Source organism: Carassius auratus, chromosome 38 (genome assembly GCF_003368295.1).
Source record: "Carassius auratus strain Wakin chromosome 38, ASM336829v1, whole genome shotgun sequence".
In the NCBI taxonomy this organism is placed as follows: Eukaryota; Metazoa; Chordata; class Actinopteri; order Cypriniformes; family Cyprinidae; genus Carassius; species Carassius auratus.
Window position 1 is genome coordinate 10158523 of NC_039280.1, and position 23046 is coordinate 10181568.

Below are 23046 nucleotides of genomic sequence, written 5' to 3' on the forward strand. Positions count from 1 at the left end.
CAGAACTGCAACCTTACTTGAGTCTCCAGGGTTATAAGGTGTCAGGTTCTCAGAGACTTTGCTTGAGTAAAAAAAAAAATCCTAAACAATGACCCTCACTTAATAAGAATAACATGCTGAAGTATTGTTAAATACATTAAGACTCATTTTTATAGGCTTACAAGGAGCTAATGTTTAGTCAATACTGCAAGACAGACTTCTCAGAATAGGATATGGAATAAAAATTAGCTCCTAAAACTCCCTGCCAGATTCTGGAAGATAAATGTTAATTTTATCTGTAAAATAAATCTCGCCTAATAATTCTGCACACCTGAATATAAGGACTTTTTCACTTCCAGCCTTCATAGACAATTATATATCGCTTATAAATGATTAAATACTAAATTAATAGCAGACAATAAGATTGATATGATTTGGAATTGGTAAAATGTGCTTGGAAAAAAAATACCATCAGAATATCAACGTGCCTAATAATTATGCACATGGTGTAATAGTAGTAGCATTGAGTAACTCATATTTTAAATCACCTTCATATTCCTTTCAACAGTTTTTTTTTTAAATATTCATGTTTTTCTTGGGCTGTGAAAGCATAAAACAATTTAAAAAGCAGTGTTTTTCGCAACTCGGATGAGTATTAAATCAGGTCCACAGCATACAGCTGTGACTGTCTGCCATTGTAATTAACAATGATCAGTATACAACTGGTTTCCAGTTACTTGGCAGTTTATGATAAATAGCTACATTTCAGTCTAAGTCATTTCGGAGTGCACAATAAAACATATGAAATGCCTTTAAACATGTTTGAATGTGTGCGCTCTCTTTGTTGTCTTTAAACGACTCCTATTTGAAGAGAGCGTGTTTCTGCTCGGCCTGCAGGAAGGCCTGCTTCTCCATCAGCTTCCGGAAGAGCCCTTGGTCGTTGGCGAGGAGCTTGGCATGGCTGCCGATCTCCATCACACGGTGCTGGTCCAGCACAGCCACGGCGTCTGCGCTCTGGATGGTGGAGAGACGGTGAGCGATGATCAACACGGTGCGGCCGTCCATCAGCCGCTCTAATGCCTCCTGTACCAGGAACTCATTCTCTGCATCCAGAGCACTGAAACAGACACCAGAGCAAATCTCATTATACAGTCAGTTATTCTCATTATATAATTTCTCTAGAAAGATGTGCATTGTGTGGTTTGAAAATGTGGATTTCAAAAGATTTCAAACATAAAATAACGTTAATTTTAAAGTTTATAAAACGTTAAAGTAAATGGCATTGTAGATCTTAAGATAAATTAATTTTTAAAAAGTTAACAGGTTTGATTGCAAGCCTTGTAGAATTTAACTTCAGTTTTTCGGTTCAGAAACATAACAACAATGTTGACATGTAAAGATCGTACAGTATAGTACTATTAATAAAATAAGATATAGGCGAGACTTTGACTTGTCCTTCTAAGACTCTAAAAGTATTCAAACAACATCTCACCTTGTAGCTTCATCCAATAACAGTATCTTTGGATTCTGTGAAAATCATGAGAACATAGATTTAATGTTTCTTTAATGAATAAACAAATATGTTAATTTCAATAAAATACTCTCGAGGACAGATTACCTTCAGCAGGGCTCGTGCTATAGCAACTCTTTGTTTTTGTCCACCTGTTCCAAAAAATCAATGTAGTTATGTATAAATTGTCGGGTGAATTATAAACGGACAATTTAGTCCTGTTTCAGACATGAATTTTACTGACGTATCAGAGGTTTGTCCATACCTGACAGCAATACCCCCTTCTCTCCTACCACTGTATCATAGCCCTTAGGAAATTCCTGGATAAAGTCATGAGCGTTGGCTATCTGCGCTGCCCTGTAGATGTCCTCTATTGTGACCCGACTTGCGTCTGCCGCCCCATAAGCAATGTTCTCAGCAATAGAGCAGGAGAAAAGAACTGGCTCCTGAAACAAACAAATTAACACACAGAAATGAGTCAGATGAAGGCAGGAGATTTTCTTGCTGATGGCGTTTCTTACCTGGCTTACGGTACCGATGTGACTCCTCAGCCAGTAAGGATTCAAGTCTCGTATATCATGGCCATCAACATTAACCACACCTGCATTTAAATCAAAACTATGAATTTACCTATACATTTTCACTGCTGTTATATCTGGGATATCAATGTACATGCATTAAGATTTTCCATTATATTCTTTCTTTCAGCTCTCACCTGAATCAGGATCATAGAGCCGGAGCAGCAGTGACACCAGTGTGGATTTGCCTGTACCACTGGATCCCACTACTGCCATCACTGTCCCCGCCGGCACAAACAGACTCAGATCCTGGAAGATGGGGGAATCCTTCCTTGTTGGGTAAGCAAAACACACATTACGAAACTCCAGTTCTCCTTTGAATTGCTCTGGTTTTAACACGAGCCCCTCTAAAAAAAGAAAAAAGATTACGGCACTGCAGTTCACATATAAAAAAGCTAAACAGATTTTCTTAGGAACTAATGTGCAATTTAGGCATTATTTTAGGTAGTTCAATTTACCATTGAGAGGAAATTCAGGCTTTCGGTCCACGAGTTCCCATAGTCGAGTCCCTGCACCAAGCCCCTTCATCAACTCGGAGTAGAATGAGCTGAAACCTTAAATGAATCCACAGAAAAATTACAAGTTGTGCTTTAAAAACTTCTTCACAGGACAAAAATTACAGCTGGATGGGTTTCTACCTGTGAATAAGCTGTGAGAGCCCCACAATAGTGGTTTTGTTGGGAAATCCCAAAAGAACCGTGTTGAAAGAAACCTATTCTTTGCCTGCTCTCATGTTGCACACTGACTACAAAAATGATAAAGCATGCCTTGGGACCAGATAACCTAAATCAAGTGAATTTTAAAACCTGCTAATGTTGAAACGGAAAATGAAGCCCAGGATAAGACTGAACTGAAAAGTTATTAGAAAAAACATTCGAGTCCTAATACATGTCAAGGAGCACAAAAAACTGTTGAAGTATTTGGGGTCAGTAAGTTTCTTTTTTTTTTTTCTATTAACAGTATCATTATGATTTGATCAAAATACTTTAAAATAAAAAATAATTGATACAGTAAACTAGTAGTATATTATGATAATTTAAAAGAATGTTTTTCAATTTTGATATGTTTTAAAACACATTCCTGTGATGAGGAAGCTGAATTTTCAGCAGCCATTTCTCCAGTCTTCAGTGTAACAAGATCCTTCAGAAATCAGTCACAGCACAGTGCAGCAGGAGTCATATTTCATTTAATGATTTAAAAAAACAAACTGATGTGAATATGAGATTAATGTTGGTAGGGGATTTCCAAGCGTAAGGTAAAAGTAAAGTAAAAGACTGCTCCTTAAACCAGAGGAGATGAACATGTGCAAGCACTGGCACCTACAGCCAACTTAGCTTTAACTTTAAAAACCCCGTTGACTTTTGCTGTTTACCTGATGTTATGCTACATAGTGGGAGGCTTTTTCTATTTGTGTTTTTATTTATTTAGTTCTACAGTGTTTGCTAATCTAAGACTTTGTGTTATCGAGTCGTTATATAATAAAGCATTAGGCCATGCCAAGCCTTTTTTTCCACTCTTAATAAATGTTACATAATCTAGTTTGTCATTGTACTTTCAGTGTCTTAGAAAAGTGGAAGATCTAAAGAGGTAAGTTGAATAAACGAAAATCTTTTCATGCAAATTGTGAAACCAGGATCGCACATTCACAAAGGTGAAAGTAAAAGCGTCCTAAGCCCGGTGTTACCAGTAATATTGGTTTGGTATTATATATCAACCTGAACATTTCCTCATGTGACATCCCTAACATTTAAAACATCTGTTGCTTAATATTTTCATGGAAACTATATATATATATATATATATATGAAAAATATATGTTATAAATGTTATAAAATATTACGAAGAAATGATTACTGTAATTTTGAAATTGCCTTGATGAATGAAAGTATTAACCCCCTCACCATAAAAACAAACAAAAAAAAAAACATACTGACCCCAAACTATTGACCAGTACTGTATATCCTCACATCCTCACCTGCAATGCTGATGCCCACCCAGAAGGCATACATCAGGAAAGAGGAGAGCTGCCCAACAGTCATGGCCTCACTGGCCATCAACAGACCTCCCTTATACAGCACACTCAGGATGATGACATTTCCACTCAGTCCTGTCTGTGAAAGAAACGAAAACCTCAGAGCAGCAGTAGAGAGCTACTTTACAAGACAAATGATCTTAAACTGACTTATGATAACCATTATCTATAATCATGCACACAACTTAAATATAAAGTATCTCACCACTCCATAGAATCCAGCAGAAAGCACAGCCTCTTTCTTAGCCAGTTCAAAAATATAATCAACCTTTTCCGAGTACTTCTGCACCTCCGTCAGCTCTTTTCCAAAGGCCCGGACTGTCCGTATATTGCTGATCCTCTCTTCTGCCAACTAGGAGATGCAGAGCAGCTACAGAGTAAGGTTCCCTTGGCTACTTGGCATCTTTATGCTTATAATAGAGCAATGAATACAGCAATCAAATTATAACTGTCCAAGGCTTACTTCCATGTCTGCAATAAAACATGCAATAAAGCCCCATAAAAGGGAAACATGACCTCTTACCTGTGTAGCCTCTGCCAACGCATCCTGTGTGCGTCTCGATATGGATCGTAAAAATCTACCGAAAATTACAGCCAGGAAAGCAATAGGAGGAACAACCATCAGCACAAAAGCTGCCAGACTAGGTGACACGTATAACTGAGGAAAAGAAATGGAAAATAGTGATAAATGTAGACACATTTTAAAACTCAAGCGCGACTGTAAACTCACAGTTCCACCAGGAACCATTATAAGAAATCAAAGTGTCACATTAGAATCACTGCATTCTACTGTCTTTTCATTTTTTAAAACCGATCAGGAAGTAATAGAAGTCAGACGTTGTGGCGGGTAGTTTCGCATGAGCACCTTCCACATTTTCTTCAGAATTTTCTTTAGAAAGTGTGGTTAAATGTGATGTCCGTAAAGGGAACTAGCTGCTAATATGTCAAACTACTGTATCTCAAGCTTCTCACCATCATGCCAACTCCGGCCCCTGCCTGGGCGAGGGAACGCAGCCCATCAGACAGGTTGTCAGTGAGGCACTTCCCAACGATGGCTGTGTCTGCTGAAAGGCGGTTAATGAGCTCACCGGTTCGGGTCTTATCAAAGAATCCCACCTCCTGCTTCAGAATCGAGGAGAAAAGAGATTCGCGCAACTTTCGCACAATCTGCTGCCCTGTGAAAGTCCAGAAAGGCTTATTAGAGAGCAAGCACAGAAATGCATGCTGGTCAACTCAATGAATCAGATCAAATTCTTATTATTAATGGATTTAAGAAGACTAAACTAGACCTCATAAAAAATTAAAATAAAACAATATGTACACATTTAAAGGTTCATAAGAACCTTACCAGGAATGCAGTAAAACTGTAATATTGTGAAATATTCATACAAACTAAAATAAGTTTTCATTTGAAAATATTTAAAAATGTAATTTATTCCCATTATGGCAAAGCTGAATTTTCATTGTCCTTCAGAAATCATTCTAATATTCCAATTTGCTGCTCAAGAAACATTTCTTTGTATTATCAGTGTTGAAAACAGTTGAGCTGCTTAATCATTTTTGTGGAAACTGTGATCAGGAAACGGCAGCATTTATTTGAAACATAAATATCTTTATCTTTAAATTTTGATTTCAATTTTTATTCCTTGTTGAATAAAAGTATTAATTTCTTTTTTTTTTATTATAAAAAAAAAAAAAAACTTTTTAATCATAGTATAAACCACAAAACAATTCCCTAATGCACTTTGAACTATCTTTACTGTTTTACATGATCTGCCTCAAGACTTCACCTGAGATTTGCATGAGGTAGACTCGAGCAGCATTTGCAGCGCCCCCGCAGAGGAAGACCCCTGTTAGCATGATACACAGGGAGGTAAGGGAGGAGGTGAAGTCCTCCGGGGGGCTAGTGTAGATGGTGTCGATCACTTTTCCCAGAAAAAATGGTGCAGACATGGTGACAGAGCTGGCGATCACCAAAAAACCCACGGCAGCTATGGGGACAATCAGAAGGTCATTTGCAAAAAGTTACATTTGCACAAGTGGATTTTTAATTTGCAATTTTCTTTGATTTCATTTAAAAATATATATTTACAACATTTACACAGTAGCTCTAATAACTAAAATTTTGACACTTGTGACTAACATTAGGTTAACAGCTATATTGCCTATAAAGTGCAACCGTATATAATATGATATTCAATATTATCTTTGTAAAGGTATTATTGTGCATTTTTGTAAGGGATGTTAAACTCAACAGCTGGATTGAGATCAGAAAAAAAAAATCAAAACCAACCAAGTGCCTTCAATACCACTAAATAATGAACATGAGCATAGTTCGACTTGCCTGTCAGTCTCCATCGCTGAGGATACGCCAGCTGTAGCATCTTTTTGACATCATCTGAGGGAACACGTAACGAGTTTTCTGAGGTTTTTACTTTACTCTCCTGATTTAACACGGACTTCGCGGTTTGTTTGGAGTCCGTGGATGTGCTATAGAGAGCAACCGTGTGTCTGGAGTGTGTCCACACTCTTTTGGGCAGAAACAACGCTCCGGTTCTGAGACAAGAGAGCCAGGAAATGCTCTTTCCCTTATAGACGGGCATCACAAGGACATCAAACGATCCGTTCTTGCACACTTGTCTTTTCCACGGTGTTCTTGAGGTACGATTTGACAAATTATAAAATGTATCTGACCGACAGCAGGTGATGTTACTCTGCTGCAGTTTCCCTACAGTAAACCTTGTCATTCGCAACATTGTCCCGTACATTTGGAGAAGACGAGCAAAACGAAGTTTAGGAGTCTCACCTAATCATTATCCGTCGAAACTTACTGTATAAAGTCAGATGACCAATGTATCGAGCGGTGCTGTAAACATTGGAGTATCTGGACACACTCTCGACCGCATGGCACTGGGCTCTCGTTAAAAAGACTGAGTTATTGCAGGCCAGGGTCGACGGTTACTGAGCATTATCTGTTCCTGACAGTTTTCCCATCCAGCCCTTTTTTGCCTTATCTTAACACACGCCCAGCGCATTCACCGGCAGCGCCCTGTCACAAAAACCTGCTGCACGACATCTGACGGACTTTACTCAACAAAAAATCAGTTATAGTTCCAGTGACAGAAAATTGGCATTTGGAGTGTTTTAAAATAAAACTGGAATAAAAAGGTGACCCCCACTGATCCCTTGACTTTTGAGGAAGCGAAGCGCTGATACACCAATGGACGATCTCTGTCATAGATGTTAACAAGGAGATGTCGCATTGGTCTGGTCAATAGCGCCGCCATCTTGGAAAGGTCAACTCGTTATTAAGTAAATCTCTTTTAATATCGTTATTTAATACATTGCGCTTTTATATATATATATATATATATATATATATATATATATATATATATATATATATATATATATATATATATATATATACTGTTAATTAATGTTTCTATTTATTGTGATTTAGTAGCAAATATATAAAATTAATAAATGGTTCTTCTATTTATTATGATTTATAAGCAAATATAGTATAAATACAGTATACAGATTGCTAGATTTATTTATTTTTCTCTATTTTTAAAACTAAAAAAAATAAAACGGATATGTGTTGTATTATACCGTTTTTTTTGTTTGTTTTTTTTTTTTTTTGGAAAAAAACGTACAACTCAGTTTTATGTTTACATTTATATCTATTACAGTATGGTCAGAAACTGGTCAGTGTTTATGTTAACCCAATTTTGTAAAAATGGTGCCTGTTGCACATGTTACGGTTTGATGTTGACCTTTCCAATATGTCGGACCTGCAAACACCTCGACTAATGCGCAATCTACTTATTCAGTTCTACGTTCTCTGGCGAAACCTTTCTCAGACACGACAAGTCAAAAAGTTTAATCAACCAACCACTTGTTAAACAAGTGTTTTATATGTTTATTTGATGTCTGTTCATCATTCAGTCCTATTAAGGGTAACTGACATGTCGAATTTCAGACATTATTTCATTATTATGTGTAGTTTACTTTAATATCATGGTTACTTTGGTCACAAGGTGCGTCGTCTTGCTAACGTAGGATAAAATTTCCTACATGTTAGCAAGACGACGTTCTAAACATTACTGACAATAGATATGTGACAATCCACGTATCTATTTTTTTTCTCAATACAAGGAACCAGTTTTATATGCTTAATCCATCCCCAAGTGTTGATGCTCGTTCTCGATTATTACTGTCTAGTGTTAAAGTGAAGAGGTTAGAGGTCTCTGCAGATTCCACTGCCGCAGCGAAAGCACGTGTGTGATGAGATTGTAAGTATTTTAGATAGCTAATCTCTATATAATAGATACATATATAAAATGCCTTCGACAACACTTGTTATACTACGGTTCGTTTTGATCATTAAAACCTAGCACACTATTTGAGTTTGTTTCGCGATGTGATTCGCTAGAGACTGTCAGACATCTGCTGGTGATTTTAAAATGATTTTCAAACAGAGAGAGTTTACTTTAGCATTTTTTTATGTGACTTTTGTCTTGGAAAATGGATATGTGTATTAAAGACTAGTTTATTTAGATGTGTTTGCATAATTAACTATGTAATAATAATAACCCTCATGAAAAAAATACTTTCATGATTTATAGTGTTTTTGAACCATAAAGTAAAGTGTATTATACACTGTATATTATAGTACTTAAAACACTTTGGTAATGAATGCTACAGCATACTGTATAAACTATAGTGAACTGATAAACTGGCAAATATACTATGATATACTTTAGTTTTTACTACAATAAACTGTAGTTTATTGTAGTATAACATATCCTACAGTTGTAGAAAACCTAGTACAGTATTCGGTGACGTAATTTGTTTATATCGTTATATCGTTAACTATCGTTGTTATATTACCACAACAAATTAATTCGAGTATTTTACTATAGTATGGTTCAAAAACACTATAATATTTATTATAAATTACTTTTTTTCCATTAAGAATAAATAATTATAATAAAGTTATTGTTAATGTTGTTTATAGCATTACAGTGTATAGTAGTGCTAGATTTTCATCTTCAATACTACAGATTTTTCACCAAAGAACGTCATGGCTGTTATTTTGAAAGTTTACTAATTTATTCAAACTATGTATAAAATAAGTTATAATACCAGTAAATACGGTTGTTGGGTTCTGTTCTTCATATGCTATGAAAAACTGTAATTTATTGGATGACTGATTAAGTTGTGAATATTGATTAAAAGAATTGTCTGTCAATTGTATGTATCTATTGTATGTATTGGTCTACCTCTAATGTCAACCTTCTTTTAATATTTAATTGGTCTTAATATGTGTAAAGATAGCATGATAATCTCTGTTTTTGTTTCTTTTAGACACAGAAAAATTTAGAAATGGCTGCCATTTACTCCGGCATCCATCTGAAACTGAAAAACTCTCGCACACCCTGGCCAGACAAACTAAAACTTGCTCGATTTGCATGGATATCAACACAGTGCCTTCTTCCTAATAAAGAGCAGGTAATTTATCTGATATAGACTGTGTGTAATTTTTGAGACTATAAAAGTTTACTTTTTAACTGGATATATCTAGCAAATTTACTGGAATATTTTATAAAGTAATATTTTTCAAATGTTAATGCCTCTTTCCTTATCAAAGGTTCTGTTTGACTGGACAAGTCATGCCCTCACTGGCTTTTACAATAAGAAAGTGGATGTACCCTCTGAGGTGGTGGAGGGTTTATGGACCTACCTAGATGATATCCTTCACAGCAGGAAGCTTCATAATGTGTTGAGTCAGGGAAAAACCATTAGCCTTCGTCTCACACTAGCACAGGTATTTACCAGTACTTCAGTTTTGCAATAATTTCACTTGGGCTCAAATGTGCTCTTGGATATATGTAAAGATTTAATTTCTGCTTGTATTATTTGCATTTGTAAGTCTCTTTAATTTAGTTATTTTAATTTCATCAATATTGATTGAATATTTGTAAAGATTTTCTTTTTTTTTTGTCAGCGTTAACTAAAAACAATACATATTCTGAAGATTTTGAATAGGGGTGCATGATATATATCGGCCGATGATTAATGCTCATCTCGTCAGTAAAGCCGGTTCGCTAATCAGCGGTAAATCCATAAGGTGCGTGATTTCACATAGAGCAGCTGTTACTACACGGAGCCGTTGTTAACTGACAAGCTGTGCAAATCCACGTTCTTTATCAGCTTGGATTTGCACATCTTGTCAGTTAACGATGCGCATTAATCATTGGCCGATATATATTGTGCACCCCTACTTTTGAAAGACTTTAACTAAAACGTGCCATTGATTCAAATATGATGAAGACAAAAAAACACCACAACAATATGGTAAATGTAAAAAAAAAAAAAAAAGTTTTAGAAATAGATTTTCAAATAACACTAAAAGGAAAAGTGAAGCTCAAGTTTGCACACTTTTTCTATAACAAAATAATAATAATAACTAAAACCTAAAGAATTCTCAAAATATTATGAAAATGTTATACTCTGTATTATTTTCAAAAAAAAAAATGTTAATGTTGAAAATCTATGTAAATGTCAACACTGCTTTCATCATTTGTTTTATTTTATCCTAGATTATCAACGACAGGATATTGGACTGTTCTTCTGGATTCAAATCTGTCAGTTTCCACACCATTCTGAGCTGTTGCCATGGCATCTTGACCTCCCCAGTGCTTTCTGTGACCTACACTGCTAAGTATGAGTTGTTAGTGGATCTCTTGAATCGACTCTGTGGCTTGTCCAGCATACATCTCAGGCAGCAGAAAAGTGACGAGCCTCTCTCTCTCAAAGTCTTTGAGGTTCTCCTCCTTGTTCTCAGCACCTATCTAACAGTGCAGAAACAGCAAGCAAACTCCAACCGAGTCTTTTCCCAGGTTACAGCAAACCTCCTTCATCCTCTTCTCCTGCTCAGACACTTGCTGAACACTAGAGTATGGACCGAGAAGGATGATGTCAAGATTCGCCAACATCTGAGCAAGGAAATCCGAAACAAAGTGGATGCTGTTCTTCAGTCAGCGCTCTTCATCCCTGATCATTTGATGTCATACAAGGAAGAAGTTTTACCATTGGAGGATAAAGCTGGGGCCAAAAAGAGCCAAGCGGGAAAGGGCTTGCAAGGCCCTATCAATATGATCCTTTTGAAACTTAATGTCCAAGGAACTAACGAAGAGGAAGAGGCTTTATTTTATGCCGTTAAATCAAACTCTCTCACTCTGCTATTTAAATTCGCCCTAGATTCATTTTGTAAAGGGGGAGAAAACAAGCAAGTGATCTTCCACCTCATGGCTAAGCTCATTACTGCTTTGGGGTTCACAGATGAACTGGATATAGATGAGAGATTTAGTGCATTGAACTGGGGTCTTGCTTTACTCACTCTGGAGAACCTCCTGAACTCCTGTTTGGCTTGTGATATCTATAATGTGGCTGCGGACAGAATACAACATGGACAGGTGCAATTGAATTTCTACAGGAAACTGGCGCGCCTATTATTTAACAATGCCCAGATGGGCATCCCAGCTTGGTACCGCTGTCTCAGAGCTCTGCTTGCACTGAATCACCATATCCTGGAGCCAGATTTAGATGAGCTCCTTTCAGCTGTGTGGGTTGATGGAGACAACATGGAAGTACGCGTTAAGAAAGCCAGAGAATCGCTCTTGTCTGTCGTCTTGCAAACTTATGCCAAACTCCGACAGCTGCCTAAACTTATAGAAGAGCTGCTTGAAGTAGTGTGTTGGCCTGCAGCGGATGAACTGAGACCACCGTTGTTGCCTGAAATGATACAAAAGGCCCTGAGTCAGTGTTTGCTAGACAATCCTCCCAGCCAAAATCTCGAGATCTGTTGGCTCATTTTAAAAAAGATGCAGCGCTATCTTCTCCCTCACATCCAAGATGAAGCATCGGATTTGGCACTGAAATTGTTTTCTTTGTGTTCGCTCCTCTATGCTGTACTCTTCAGTTTTAAGACCCTAGACAACAGCACCCCAGTGCCAATCGTGAAGAAGACTCAGAATCTTATGATGGAGATGCTGAAGGTCGTTGAAGACCTTTTGAAGAAGAACCTTGTCAGCGAAGGTCCTTGGATGGAGAAGGTCCAAGAGGTGATCCTTCTGCTTACTTATACTTGGGTTGAGGTGGATACGCTCTTCCAGATTCATTGTTCTAAGTACACATCACCGGCTGCCTCACAGAGTGGCGCTTTAGTGGACAAAGCCCTGACATTAAGGGACATGGACAGTCCATTGAGTAAATTATTACAGAATCATCTTGCGCTCCACAAGCTGAAGGTATGCTTGCTCAAACCATCTACTGAAACATCAGGTGCATTAGAGATGCAGAAAATGGCTCAGTTTATTCTGAAACAGCAAGAACTTACAATGATGCTTGACACCAACCAGATCTGGGACTTTCAATTTTGTACTGTTAATGCCAACACATATATGGCAGCCCACTGGTTTCTTGTTACCACCAACCTTCCATTAATTGCCCCATATCTTGGACCAAATGACACATCTGTTTTTGCAGAATGCATGTTGAAGTCTTTGCTTCAGAGTTTGGATGCCTCAGGAAGCAATTTGGAGAACACTGGGATCTCTGTCTCCTTAATATCCAGGCAGTTACTCGAGAGTCCTGTTCTTTGGGAGCTCCCTGAGATGTTCTCTGCAGTGATAAAGTGCATAATCAAGGCATTATTCGGACCGCTTGGCTCATCACACAGTCAGTTCGTCAGTCCTTCATTTTTCAAACCTTGTGTGAAAATGGTTGGAGTTGAAGATGAAGAAACAAACATGATGAGACTGAAAGCCATCAGCCAGGAGATGTTAGACTCTGTCAAAATGAGCTCTTTCATAACTCTATCTAAAACACAGGTAGATGGATTACAGCAGCTGCTTAAAGTCACAAGTGTCCTGAATGGAAATGCAATGTCCTCTGAAGACTATTCAGAACTTTTTCTGACTTTGTTCACGCTGACGACTTGTGTTCAGTGTGATGAAAGCATCGATGACTCTGCATTTATTGGATTGCTCAAAGAGCTTTTCAATGTTATGGCTTCACTCCTGACGGTTAAAAACTCTCAAATGATCCTGAAAGTTGTGCATGGAAGTGATGTCTTAGAGGCAACTATGACTTCCTTCTTTTCTCGGAGCAGCAAGGGGCTTTTCAAGGGTCTGGATGGCCTGATCTGGTTGTCTTTCCTTCAGTCAGTTCAAGTATTCATTCAGTACCTAATTCAGCTCATAATCGACAGGAGGAGCAGCATGTGCCTCAATCTGGAGAAGTTTACCTCCTTCATGGTTGAAAGTAACCTCACTGCAGGAGTTCTGGCCGTAGATGCAGGGGATCTCTGCTCACTACAACTCCATCTGGTTACTTTAAGCACGCTTTGCAAAGAAATGATGACAAGTTTTGGCAAGAACAAACAGCTGGATAAGACTTTGACTCATTTGTTAAAGAAGTCCACTTCTGTCATGGAGCCAGCCATACAGGCTATGCTGATACGGAAGGGAAGTAGACAGATTCAGTCCTTTTCTGTTGAAATGGTAACAGTCATGATCAGGTGTGAACTAGCAAGAGCCTCAATCTCTGAAAATGATGGGCAGGAGAAAATCTCCCACATGGTGTTCTACCGGAGCTTCTGCCAGCAGATCTTAAAGGAACTCAGCCCGGCACCACGGCCTATGGACTTCCTCATTTCATCAATTCACTATCTCTCTGCGTTCTTCATGGCTGCGGAAAAGACCAAAGCGAAAGGTCTTGAAGAACTCCACATTAAGATTTTGCAGAGTATCCATGCGCTGCTGTCAGGTACAGTATCCAAAAACTTTTCAAAACATTGGCTTGACTTGAGTAAATTGATACCCCAAATTTTGTGCACCCTCTGCCTGTTCTGTAAACAGTCTGTCAATCATTTCTTCAGGAACGTGGTTGTCGTTGTCAGACGTGAAGGAGTTGGAGGGGCCAGTAAAAGAGCTTCTTAATCAGCTGATGTCCAGCTGTTCTCAAGAGCAGTTCCATCTATTACTGCTGATGCTCAGAGAGGGATTTGTGCCAGCAAAGATTGAAGGAGGCCACTACACTGTAAGATTCTTGTAGTGTCGTAGGGTTTATTGTTATGTGGAATAATGTAGTGTAATGGTTAATAAATGCAATGAATTTATTAAATAATGCCATTAATTTGTTTACAGGCGTAACACATTTATTCAGTTTTTTTTTTAATCTACAGAATAGATTAAAAAGTCCCTAGTGCCCATTCATTAGTCAATGACACCATTTGTAAATTGATTAGGGATTAAAAACCAGACAGGACTTTGCATTCTTTATATTATGAAATTGACTTAAAGTGAAACACCAGTGGAGGATTTCAGGTCAGAGGACAAAAACATCTTAATGTATGTACAGATCAATAATGAGTTTGGAAAGTTGTTTTATTATTGAATTATTGCATAGAATAGTTCATTGTTTGCATTTTGATGCAATCTACGAAATAGAATCTGTCTGGAATGTTGCATAAATCAAGTTGTAAATGTCATTCAAACAAATTGCTGAAACTAATAATCACATAAAGGTCTATTATTAAGTTTTCTTTTATTAAAAATTAACTAGTAATGATTAACCATTATTAATTGAATGACAGCCTTAAGTATTATATCTTAAAGCCTGTCACCAGATTTGTTGTGTGTCTTTATTCTGGATGATTGAAGCAGACATAAAAAGATTAAGTTAACAAAATCCATATATCTTTTCTTTCTCAAAGTATACTAGTTTCTAAGCATATTTGTATTGTGCCTGATGATTCTGATGTTTTCTGTTTTTTTCTTTCACAGGAGGTTCTGTCCACTGTAACTTTTATAAAGCTGCTTGCCTGTTGTCAGTTTCCAGAGCACTGCTCGAAGGCTTTTTGGCTCATCACCCCACAAATCATATCTACTCTCATTGTACGTATTTCAATACCTGTTTTCAATTTGTTTCCCATTTTATGTTATTTTTTTCTTTCCTAAATAAGATTAGTCACACATGCATTTCTGTTGTACTAGTCTCTTTTTAATTCAGTTGTCTTTTTAAGAGAAAAATATCACGATATCCTACTTTTTGTGTAAACTTAATCATAATCTTTGTACATTGAAGGTTTGGGATTTAACAATTGATAGACAAATTGAGGGAAGCATTGCCTTCCAAAAACCCTTTAACAATATTAAAGTCGGTATACCCAGGAACAATCCAGAACAATGAAAAACATTATTAAACCTAGATAACCATACAGTTTAATTGACACACAAGGAAGAAGTGCTTTAACAAAAAAACATGAGGCTCATGTTTCCACTTTTAAACTCTTCAATTGTGTGCCACTGTTTACTTCCTTTCTAAATTATCTCCTGGAGTTCTTGCTTAAAGGAACACTGCACTTTTGAAATTTTGCTAATTTTCCAACTCCCCTGGAATTAAACAGTTGATTTTGATCCATTCAGCCGATCTCTGGGTCTGGTTGTAGCACGCTTAGCTTAGCATTGATAATTGAATCTGATTAGACCGTTAGCATCTCGCTCAAAAATGCCCAAAGAGTTTCTATATTTTTCCTATTAAAAACTTGACTCTTCTGTAGTTACATCATGTAATATCATTGCGCCTGCTGCACCCATGGTATGGCAGCAAAGTTCCTTGATTATTACGCCCGGAATTAGAGTATAGTTCCTAGCCATATCAGCCTAGAAAATCGCTGAAAAACGTTTTATTTTCCATCGGTCTTAGTACATGATGTAAATACAGAAGAGTCAACTTTTTAATAGGAAAAATATAGAAACTCTTTGGTCATTTTTTGAGCGAGATGCTAACGGTCTAATCAGATTCAATGATCAATGCTAAGCTAAGCTAAAAGTGCTACCACCAGACCCGAAGATCAGCTGAATGGATTTGAAAATGGTAAAACTCAACACTAGGGGAGTTGGAAAATTAGCCTTTATTTTTATTTTTTTTTAAGTGGAGTGTTCATTTAAATAAAAGCTGTGGGACATTATGCAATAAATACTATAAAACTTTGCTTCTATCGAGCCTTTAACGTTCTTTTAAGGGTGCTTAGAGAGTTGGCTGGCAGTGAAAACCACCATGCAGCTAGCTTTGTAAAACCTATCACATACCTCACCCACCGGCCTGACTCTCTGTTGTCTTGATTTAGCATAAAATTCATCTGGCTGGAAAAGTCAGGTTTCAAAGTCTTCAGTTCACTCAGAGAAAGACTGTGTGCCTGTCAGGTTACTTTTATCACTGCACTTTTCTTCTCAGTGTCAGAACTTTACATTCTAGAGCTGCTGCTAGCAGAGTTCACCACAGCGACCAGAAGCTTTGTTAACCTTGTGCTGGACACACAGCTATACTAGTACACAAATAAAGAACAAGCTCTGTAATCGTCACTTTTGTGATTAATATTATATAACACTGATTGGTTGCTCTGCAGTTGAAGGGCAATATGTTAGAAAGTGAACTGATATTGTGCTACATTTAAAGATGTCTGCAGGATTTCTGGTAAATGTCAGCCTGGTTTCTAAGAGATTTCTATTTCAAATAAATGCAATTCTTTGAACTTTCTTTTCATAAAAGCATCCTGGATTTTTTTTCATCTTGAGCAGCAAATCAGCATATTAGAATGATTTCTGAAGGATCATGTAGCACCGAAGACTTGGAGGGATGATGCTGAAAATTCAACTTTGCAATCACAAGAATAAATAACTTTTAAAATAAATTTTATATAAAGGTATTTCACAATATTTTGGTTATACTGTATCAAAAATTTTGTTTCAGCCAAATTTTAGCCTTCATTCAAAAACATAAATCTTAACAGACCCAGAATTTGAGTCTAATAGCACTATGGTCTCTTTCTTCTCACATTTGTTTTTTTTTCTGGATATTGAGAGACATTAATATAAAATTTCATTTGTTTTTAGTTTGTCATAAAGGAGTCCAGCAAGATCCCTTCTCTGACCCGTGCGTTGACGTTACCAGCTCTCGAGACTTTGACCGTCCTGCTCCGGCAGAGTGAAGCAAAGATCTCCAGCCCACACCATGTCATTGTGGTCCTGGGTGCACTGCAGTTTGTGCCTCTCGACAGTCATTCCATGGAGGACTACCATGCTGCTTTTGAGGCCATTCATGAAGCCTTGTTTGCAACTATCTACTGCTACCCTCAGGTGAGTGTCTTGGGACTGGAGGGAGAGACAGATAGGAGCTTAAACTTGATTAAAGGTACACATAAATTTGATAAAAGGTACACATTTTATTGTTGTATTCTTTCAAGTTTGAATTATATCCTTATATGTTATAAATTGACTTAACAAATCAGCCAGAGGCCATGGAGGTAGAAACTGTGCCAGATGCTATCAGTTATTTAAAGACGGGTCTCTGCTATCTGTTTATCTGCACTTGTGCTGGGAAAATATTTTATTAATGTGGCTTTCAGGGTTTTGTTTTATGAACACACCCAACGTACTGTGTCTGGCAGAGGGGAAATCAATCTCAAAGCATGGATAAAGAATACATTATATCAGTTAGTAAACACATAATATATCCATTAGTAAATACAGTATGACATGGAATTTCTTGAGATGAAAAGCATTGTTCAGACTTTTTTTGTTGTTTTAAGTAAAATACAGTAATTTGCTCTTATTGTGCACTTTAAAAACAGTCATGGTAAATATGTTACATTAAGGCAAATTGGTAAATTAGTTCTCTGAGATGCTTTGAATAATGCTGATGTTTCCATAGGTTTATGCAAATAGGTGTATTAGAGGCTAATGCTGCTTGATGTTAGGAGTGAATATTACAGTGCCCTAGAGAGGCATTTAATTTGAACTTAATATGAGTGAAAACTAGAATGTAGTCTGAGAAGCTGGCACAAATCCTGAGGGGAAAGGAGCCTGTTAGTTAAGGAATATTGGAACTGTGTAATACTTCAAGGTTGTACAGGTTGCTTGCTTTGCCAGTGAAAGTAGGAGACTTGGTACCATCTCAACATGACCTCATGTTTCAGGCTTTATTTTGTTAAATTAGAGCACACGTTAGGAATATAATGCTGTAAAAGTCTATTTTTAAATGATCAAGACCTGTAGTTCACTGACAAAATGAAAGCTCTGTCCTCATTTACTCATCCTCATGTTGTTCCAAAGCTGTGTGAGATTCTTCTTTTGTTTTTTTTGGAATGTTGGTAACCAGACAGTTGCTGGTAGCAAGCCTTTAAATGGACAGTTCAACCAGTTTTGGGGTAAAATATCTCTTTAATGCTCTCATACTCGAAACTTTACATGGTCATGTCAAAACAACTGGATAAATTTTTTTAGAAAACTTAATGGCCAAATAAAAAGTGATAAAACACCAATCGCTAGAATCTTGTTTACATTGTTGTTGCTAGGGTTCAACTAATACATCAGTCTCCTATCAAAATGTTAAATTGATTCAGGGTCAAATGTTCTTGTATTCATTGGTTAAACATAAAAGATTCTGGATTTTACACTGAGCCCAGCTGTGCACCAGTTTTGAAAGCTTTAAATGTTTGCAGGTGATGTTAAAGGCTTCTCCCACCTTCCTGAATTGCTTCTATCGCTTGGTTTCATCAGTCATGCATGAAGGCAGACAGCGGGGTGACTCTGAAAGAGGTAAGCATACCTATATCAGCCACATTCAGAAGTGTTTACATTTAAAAATTATGTACAATTCTAAGGAATCACACATACGCAAAACACAAAACTTGTATTTATTGTCACTATTGAAAAAAAGTGAATGCATTCTTGATGGCTAAAATATTAATTTCTTTCAGAAAGTTGTCCCAGTGTTTGAACAGCAGTGTGTATATGTATATAATATTGAGAAATATTTTCACTCGCTGTTGCATAAATCCTATTTAATCGATAAATGATTTTATAGTTGTGTAAAAATGATGAATTTTTTTAAATATTCTATTCATCCCATTGTTGTAACCTTATACGTAAGAGTTCTGTGCAAGCAAACAAATTTAACATTGATGAATTCAGAGGCCTTTCTTGTCAGCATGTCTGCAGTTATTGATGGCTGTATAGTGAATGGGAAAAAAAAGGAAAGTACCTGATGCTGGCAAGTAATTACATTTGAAGTTTGAAATGAAAAGTGTCTTGTTATCAACCAATGAGTCATTTATTGAGTATCAATAGAGCCATATGTCTCCTGATATTTTCCTGTCTACAAGTTGCACAGAATTCATTTATTGTGCAGAAAGCAGATGTTATTTGAAGTGTGATTCACCTAATGAGACAAGCACATCACTGAGCCGTGTGCAGAGACAGACGCTTGCAGACTGTGGCTCTGTGGATTGAATTTCAAAGTGAAGTGAAGGAGAAAAAAATGCAGTGAAGAAAGAAGGTTGAATTTGATCCTGAAGCTTGAGGCTCAACTCATTTTAGCACTGAAGGCATATCCTTTTTGAATTGAGAATTCTTTTTATGAATTAAAGTTTAAAGCCTTTTTTTTCTCTGTCCATTAGCCTTTCTTCATTTCTCAGACTTTCATATTTGACATCAAAGTTTGGTCAGAACTGAAATGTATTTAGATGTGAGTCAATTTTAGTCTTATTAATCATCTAATGGTGCTTTCTTAAAACATGAATTTGATGCTCACTCTTATCTGTCCCACAGATAATCTGGCTTTGAAAAGATTTAACCAGGATTCCAATTTAGAATCAAAAATGTATTTAAAATGAACGATTGGTGGTTAACAACATCTGTTTCTTTTTAAAGAAGGAGAACAAAATGTGTCATTAATGGTTTTGGCAATATTTGCATGTACCAGACAAGGGTACACTACCATTAAAAAGTTTGGTAGGATTTTTATTATTATATATTTATTCTAAAAGATCCATTTATTTTATGAAAAGTCACAGTTATGTATTGTATTTTACATTGCTGCATGTGTAAATGATCACATTTCAAATAAATGCTGTTCTTTTGAACTTCCTATTCAACATATAATCCTAAAAAGAAATTTAGCATGGTTTTCATATATAATGCAGAACAAGCATTTTTTACATTAATAAACATAAGAAATATCTTGGGAACACTTAAAGCCTTTATCTGTAATACATTATAAAGTTTTATTAAAGTGTATAATGTATTATAATTATTCATAATGTGGAATGTAATAAATTATATATTGTTGTAAAAACTATAACCAAATTTAAAATGCATAGTGTAACACTGAATTGATAAGTGTTTTAATGTATCAGCTGTGGTTACAATTATTCATGAAATTGTTCAATGCATTACAAGGCATAATTAATGCATTAAAACTACATTTATAATGCATTATACATAGAGGCTTTAAGTAAAGTGTTACCAAAATATTTCTTGAGCACCATATCAGCATATTAGAATAATTTCTACAAAACATTTATTTTCAATTGTAGTAGTATTGTAGAAAATAAATCAATCAAATGAATGCAGCCTTGGTGAGAATAAGAGAATTCTTATACAAATGGTATTTTTTGTGATTTTACTAACCTGTTATGTTTCAATTAAAGGTGCCCTAAGTAATTTGGAATATAAAACATAAAATGTAAATAGATATACACACCCCCATCTAAAAGTTTTACACAAGTGTCTTATGGAGGTCATGCTAAGTTTTTTGAAATAGTTCATTATTAGATTTTAATTAAATGCATCAATGGCATTAAGCATAATTAATCACATGCGTTAACAGTGCTAATTAAAATATTACAATTACTTTGTGATCTCGCTCTCTTTTTTCAGCTTCTGAGAAAGACAAAGAGTGTCTTCTGAAGTGTGCCATGCTGGTGGAGAGGATGTACACTCATATTGCCAATACTGCTGAAGATTTCACAGTCCTGTCTTCATTCATTGTTGCCCAATATGTCAGTGAACTGCAGAGGGTGAGGCACTAGTTATTATCAGTTTTTATCTGCAACATGCCCATGCCAATTCTACTCAAATGCTTCCTGAAAATGTATTTTCTGCTCTTGTGAACTGCCTGCCAATGTTTGCTAGAATATTCTAGAAGAATCTTCTCAGTGTCATAAATCTTAAACCACACAAGTATAGCTGGAGAGTTGGTGCACTGGGACTGATCCGATGTCCTGAACTCCTGGCAGTAATGCTATTCTAACAGACCAGAGGTTGTGTTCGAAAGGAGAAACACATTGTCCAGTGTGGTTTGAGAACCAGTTGTTTTGGTCAATAAGTGTGAAAAGTTTTTGACCTCTAACTGGCCTGAGACTCTGTTACTGAACAATCACATTGCAGATAATTGTTGTCATTGTGTACTCACTATGAGTTTCCTTCTGATTTTCTAGGTGACGCTTCAGCCAGAAGTCAAGACACATCTAACAGAAGGCATATACTGTATCCTGGACCACTGTGTTGAACGAGACATTAAGTTTTTGAACACCACCCTTCAAATGGGTGTCAAGGAAGTGTTCAATGAACTGTACAATAGTTACACACACTATCACAAATCTCAAAGACAAGGGGAAGAAAAGTACACTGTCTAAAAAAACGCATCCCGTTCCTTAAACTGTTGGTGTGAAATGAATACATTTGAAATTTGTAATGTTTACTTTTAATTACTCTGTTATAATTAAGGAAGACTCTAGAAATGTTTAAAAATATGCTGTATGTTAGTACACCCAAACATGAAAATGTGTTGTCATTTACTCACCCTCATGCTGTTCCAAACATGTATGACTTTATATTTTGATCATTTTTTATCTATACAGTGTTGTTTGATTCACGGTGTTCTGCAAAATAGTTTGTGTTCTGCAGAAAAAAGAAATAAATTCATAATGGTCATCATTAGGGTGAATAAATAACACCATTTTCCTTTTTGGGTGACCGAATGAAAAAAGTCTTTGTTACCATGATGTATTTTGTACTTTCTCATGTTTTGTAATTGACAAGAAGGATGTTTTTTTTTCTTTCTGAGGAGGAGAACAGTAAATCTTTCTGTGTAACCATTACTAATGTCCTCAGACAAACCCTATTAAGTAAAAGACTTATCAAAGAGTTCAGGTGTTACAGTGGATTATCTGAATTGACAACCTAAAGCTCTTAAACAAAGTTGGAGAAATCCTGTCTCAGGATTGTGCTTCTGAGTAAACCAATTAACCTGAGGCTGCTCCAGGTGGAATCTATAAAATTAGTGTCTCCTGAATGAAAAATAACTAATTTAAAAATGTACCCCATTAGACCTATATTGTAAAAATAGAGCAGTCACATCAAGTGCTCTGGTGTGCCTCAACCTTTTTAGCTGTACTACAGTGTACAATAACATTGTGTTCCTGAGGCTCTCTTTGAAGATAATTTAGATTAAAAACAGGAACAACCTCAGATGCAGACTGAATAAATGTACAACTATATGAACACAATGCCATCACAATACAACAAAATGTTGAACATGCACTGTGAAGACTGACAGCCATGTCATTCACACTATCCTAGAGTGGAGGGACCCAAAAACAAGTTATTGACTGGGCTGTTCTGGCTTTTCAAGTGGCACTTGGCTCTGTGAAACATGTAGGTATGTGTCTGGTGGGCAAACTGAAGGTGGAGCTGTTCCACAACTGCTCCGTAGGTATTATATTGCCATCATTCCCAATCACATTTCCGGAGCACATCCAACACTGCACATTTTGCATGCCTCGGTTCAAACATACCTGATTAAGGTCATCAGCTCATTAGTACAAACTCCAAGACCTGAAATGGGTGGGTCAAAAGAGACATGCAAAATAAACCAATAAAAAAAGTTGCATCACCCTCATAAGATTAACAGAAGCTCTCATTTCCTTTGTTCAGTAGAGTCAGGTAATAGTGGGTACCCTAGAATTGGTGTCGGCAGGGGGTCTTGCAAGTAAGCGAAGGACTAGAACGGTGCAGAAAGCATCGCAGCCG

General features: G+C 36.6%; 2 protein-coding genes across 3 annotated transcripts; one reads left to right on the forward strand and one right to left on the reverse strand.

The window, feature by feature from the left end:
* Nucleotides 1-547: 547 nt before the first annotated feature.
* On the reverse strand, nt 548-7316 carry abcb10 (ATP-binding cassette, sub-family B (MDR/TAP), member 10). The gene is made up of 13 exons (XM_026223992.1): nt 6444-7316; nt 5890-6090; nt 5072-5274; nt 4623-4757; nt 4305-4451; nt 4043-4178; nt 2526-2621; nt 2205-2414; nt 2011-2090; nt 1755-1935; nt 1598-1641; nt 1472-1506; nt 548-1096 (listed from the first exon to the last, which is right to left on the reverse strand). Exons 1-13 carry the CDS (start codon nt 6865-6867, stop codon nt 841-843), a joined length of 2148 nt encoding a protein of 715 aa, XP_026079777.1. The 5' UTR covers nt 6868-7316; the 3' UTR covers nt 548-840.
* On the forward strand, nt 2217-22162 carry urb2 (URB2 ribosome biogenesis homolog). 2 transcript variants are annotated; one of them, XM_026223989.1, is made up of 11 exons: nt 7992-8061; nt 8327-8397; nt 9473-9616; nt 9756-9932; nt 10708-13936; nt 14049-14209; nt 14956-15066; nt 17068-17310; nt 18675-18771; nt 20893-21032; nt 21453-22162. In XM_026223989.1, exons 3-11 carry the CDS (start codon nt 9491-9493, stop codon nt 21648-21650), a joined length of 4482 nt encoding a protein of 1493 aa, XP_026079774.1. In that variant the 5' UTR covers nt 7992-8061; nt 8327-8397; nt 9473-9490; the 3' UTR covers nt 21651-22162. The 2 variants fall into 2 exon arrangements, with proteins under 2 accessions (XP_026079776.1, XP_026079774.1); XM_026223991.1 differs by lacking the exons at nt 7992-8061; nt 8327-8397 and adding an exon at nt 2217-2346.
* Nucleotides 22163-23046: the final 884 nt, after the last annotated feature.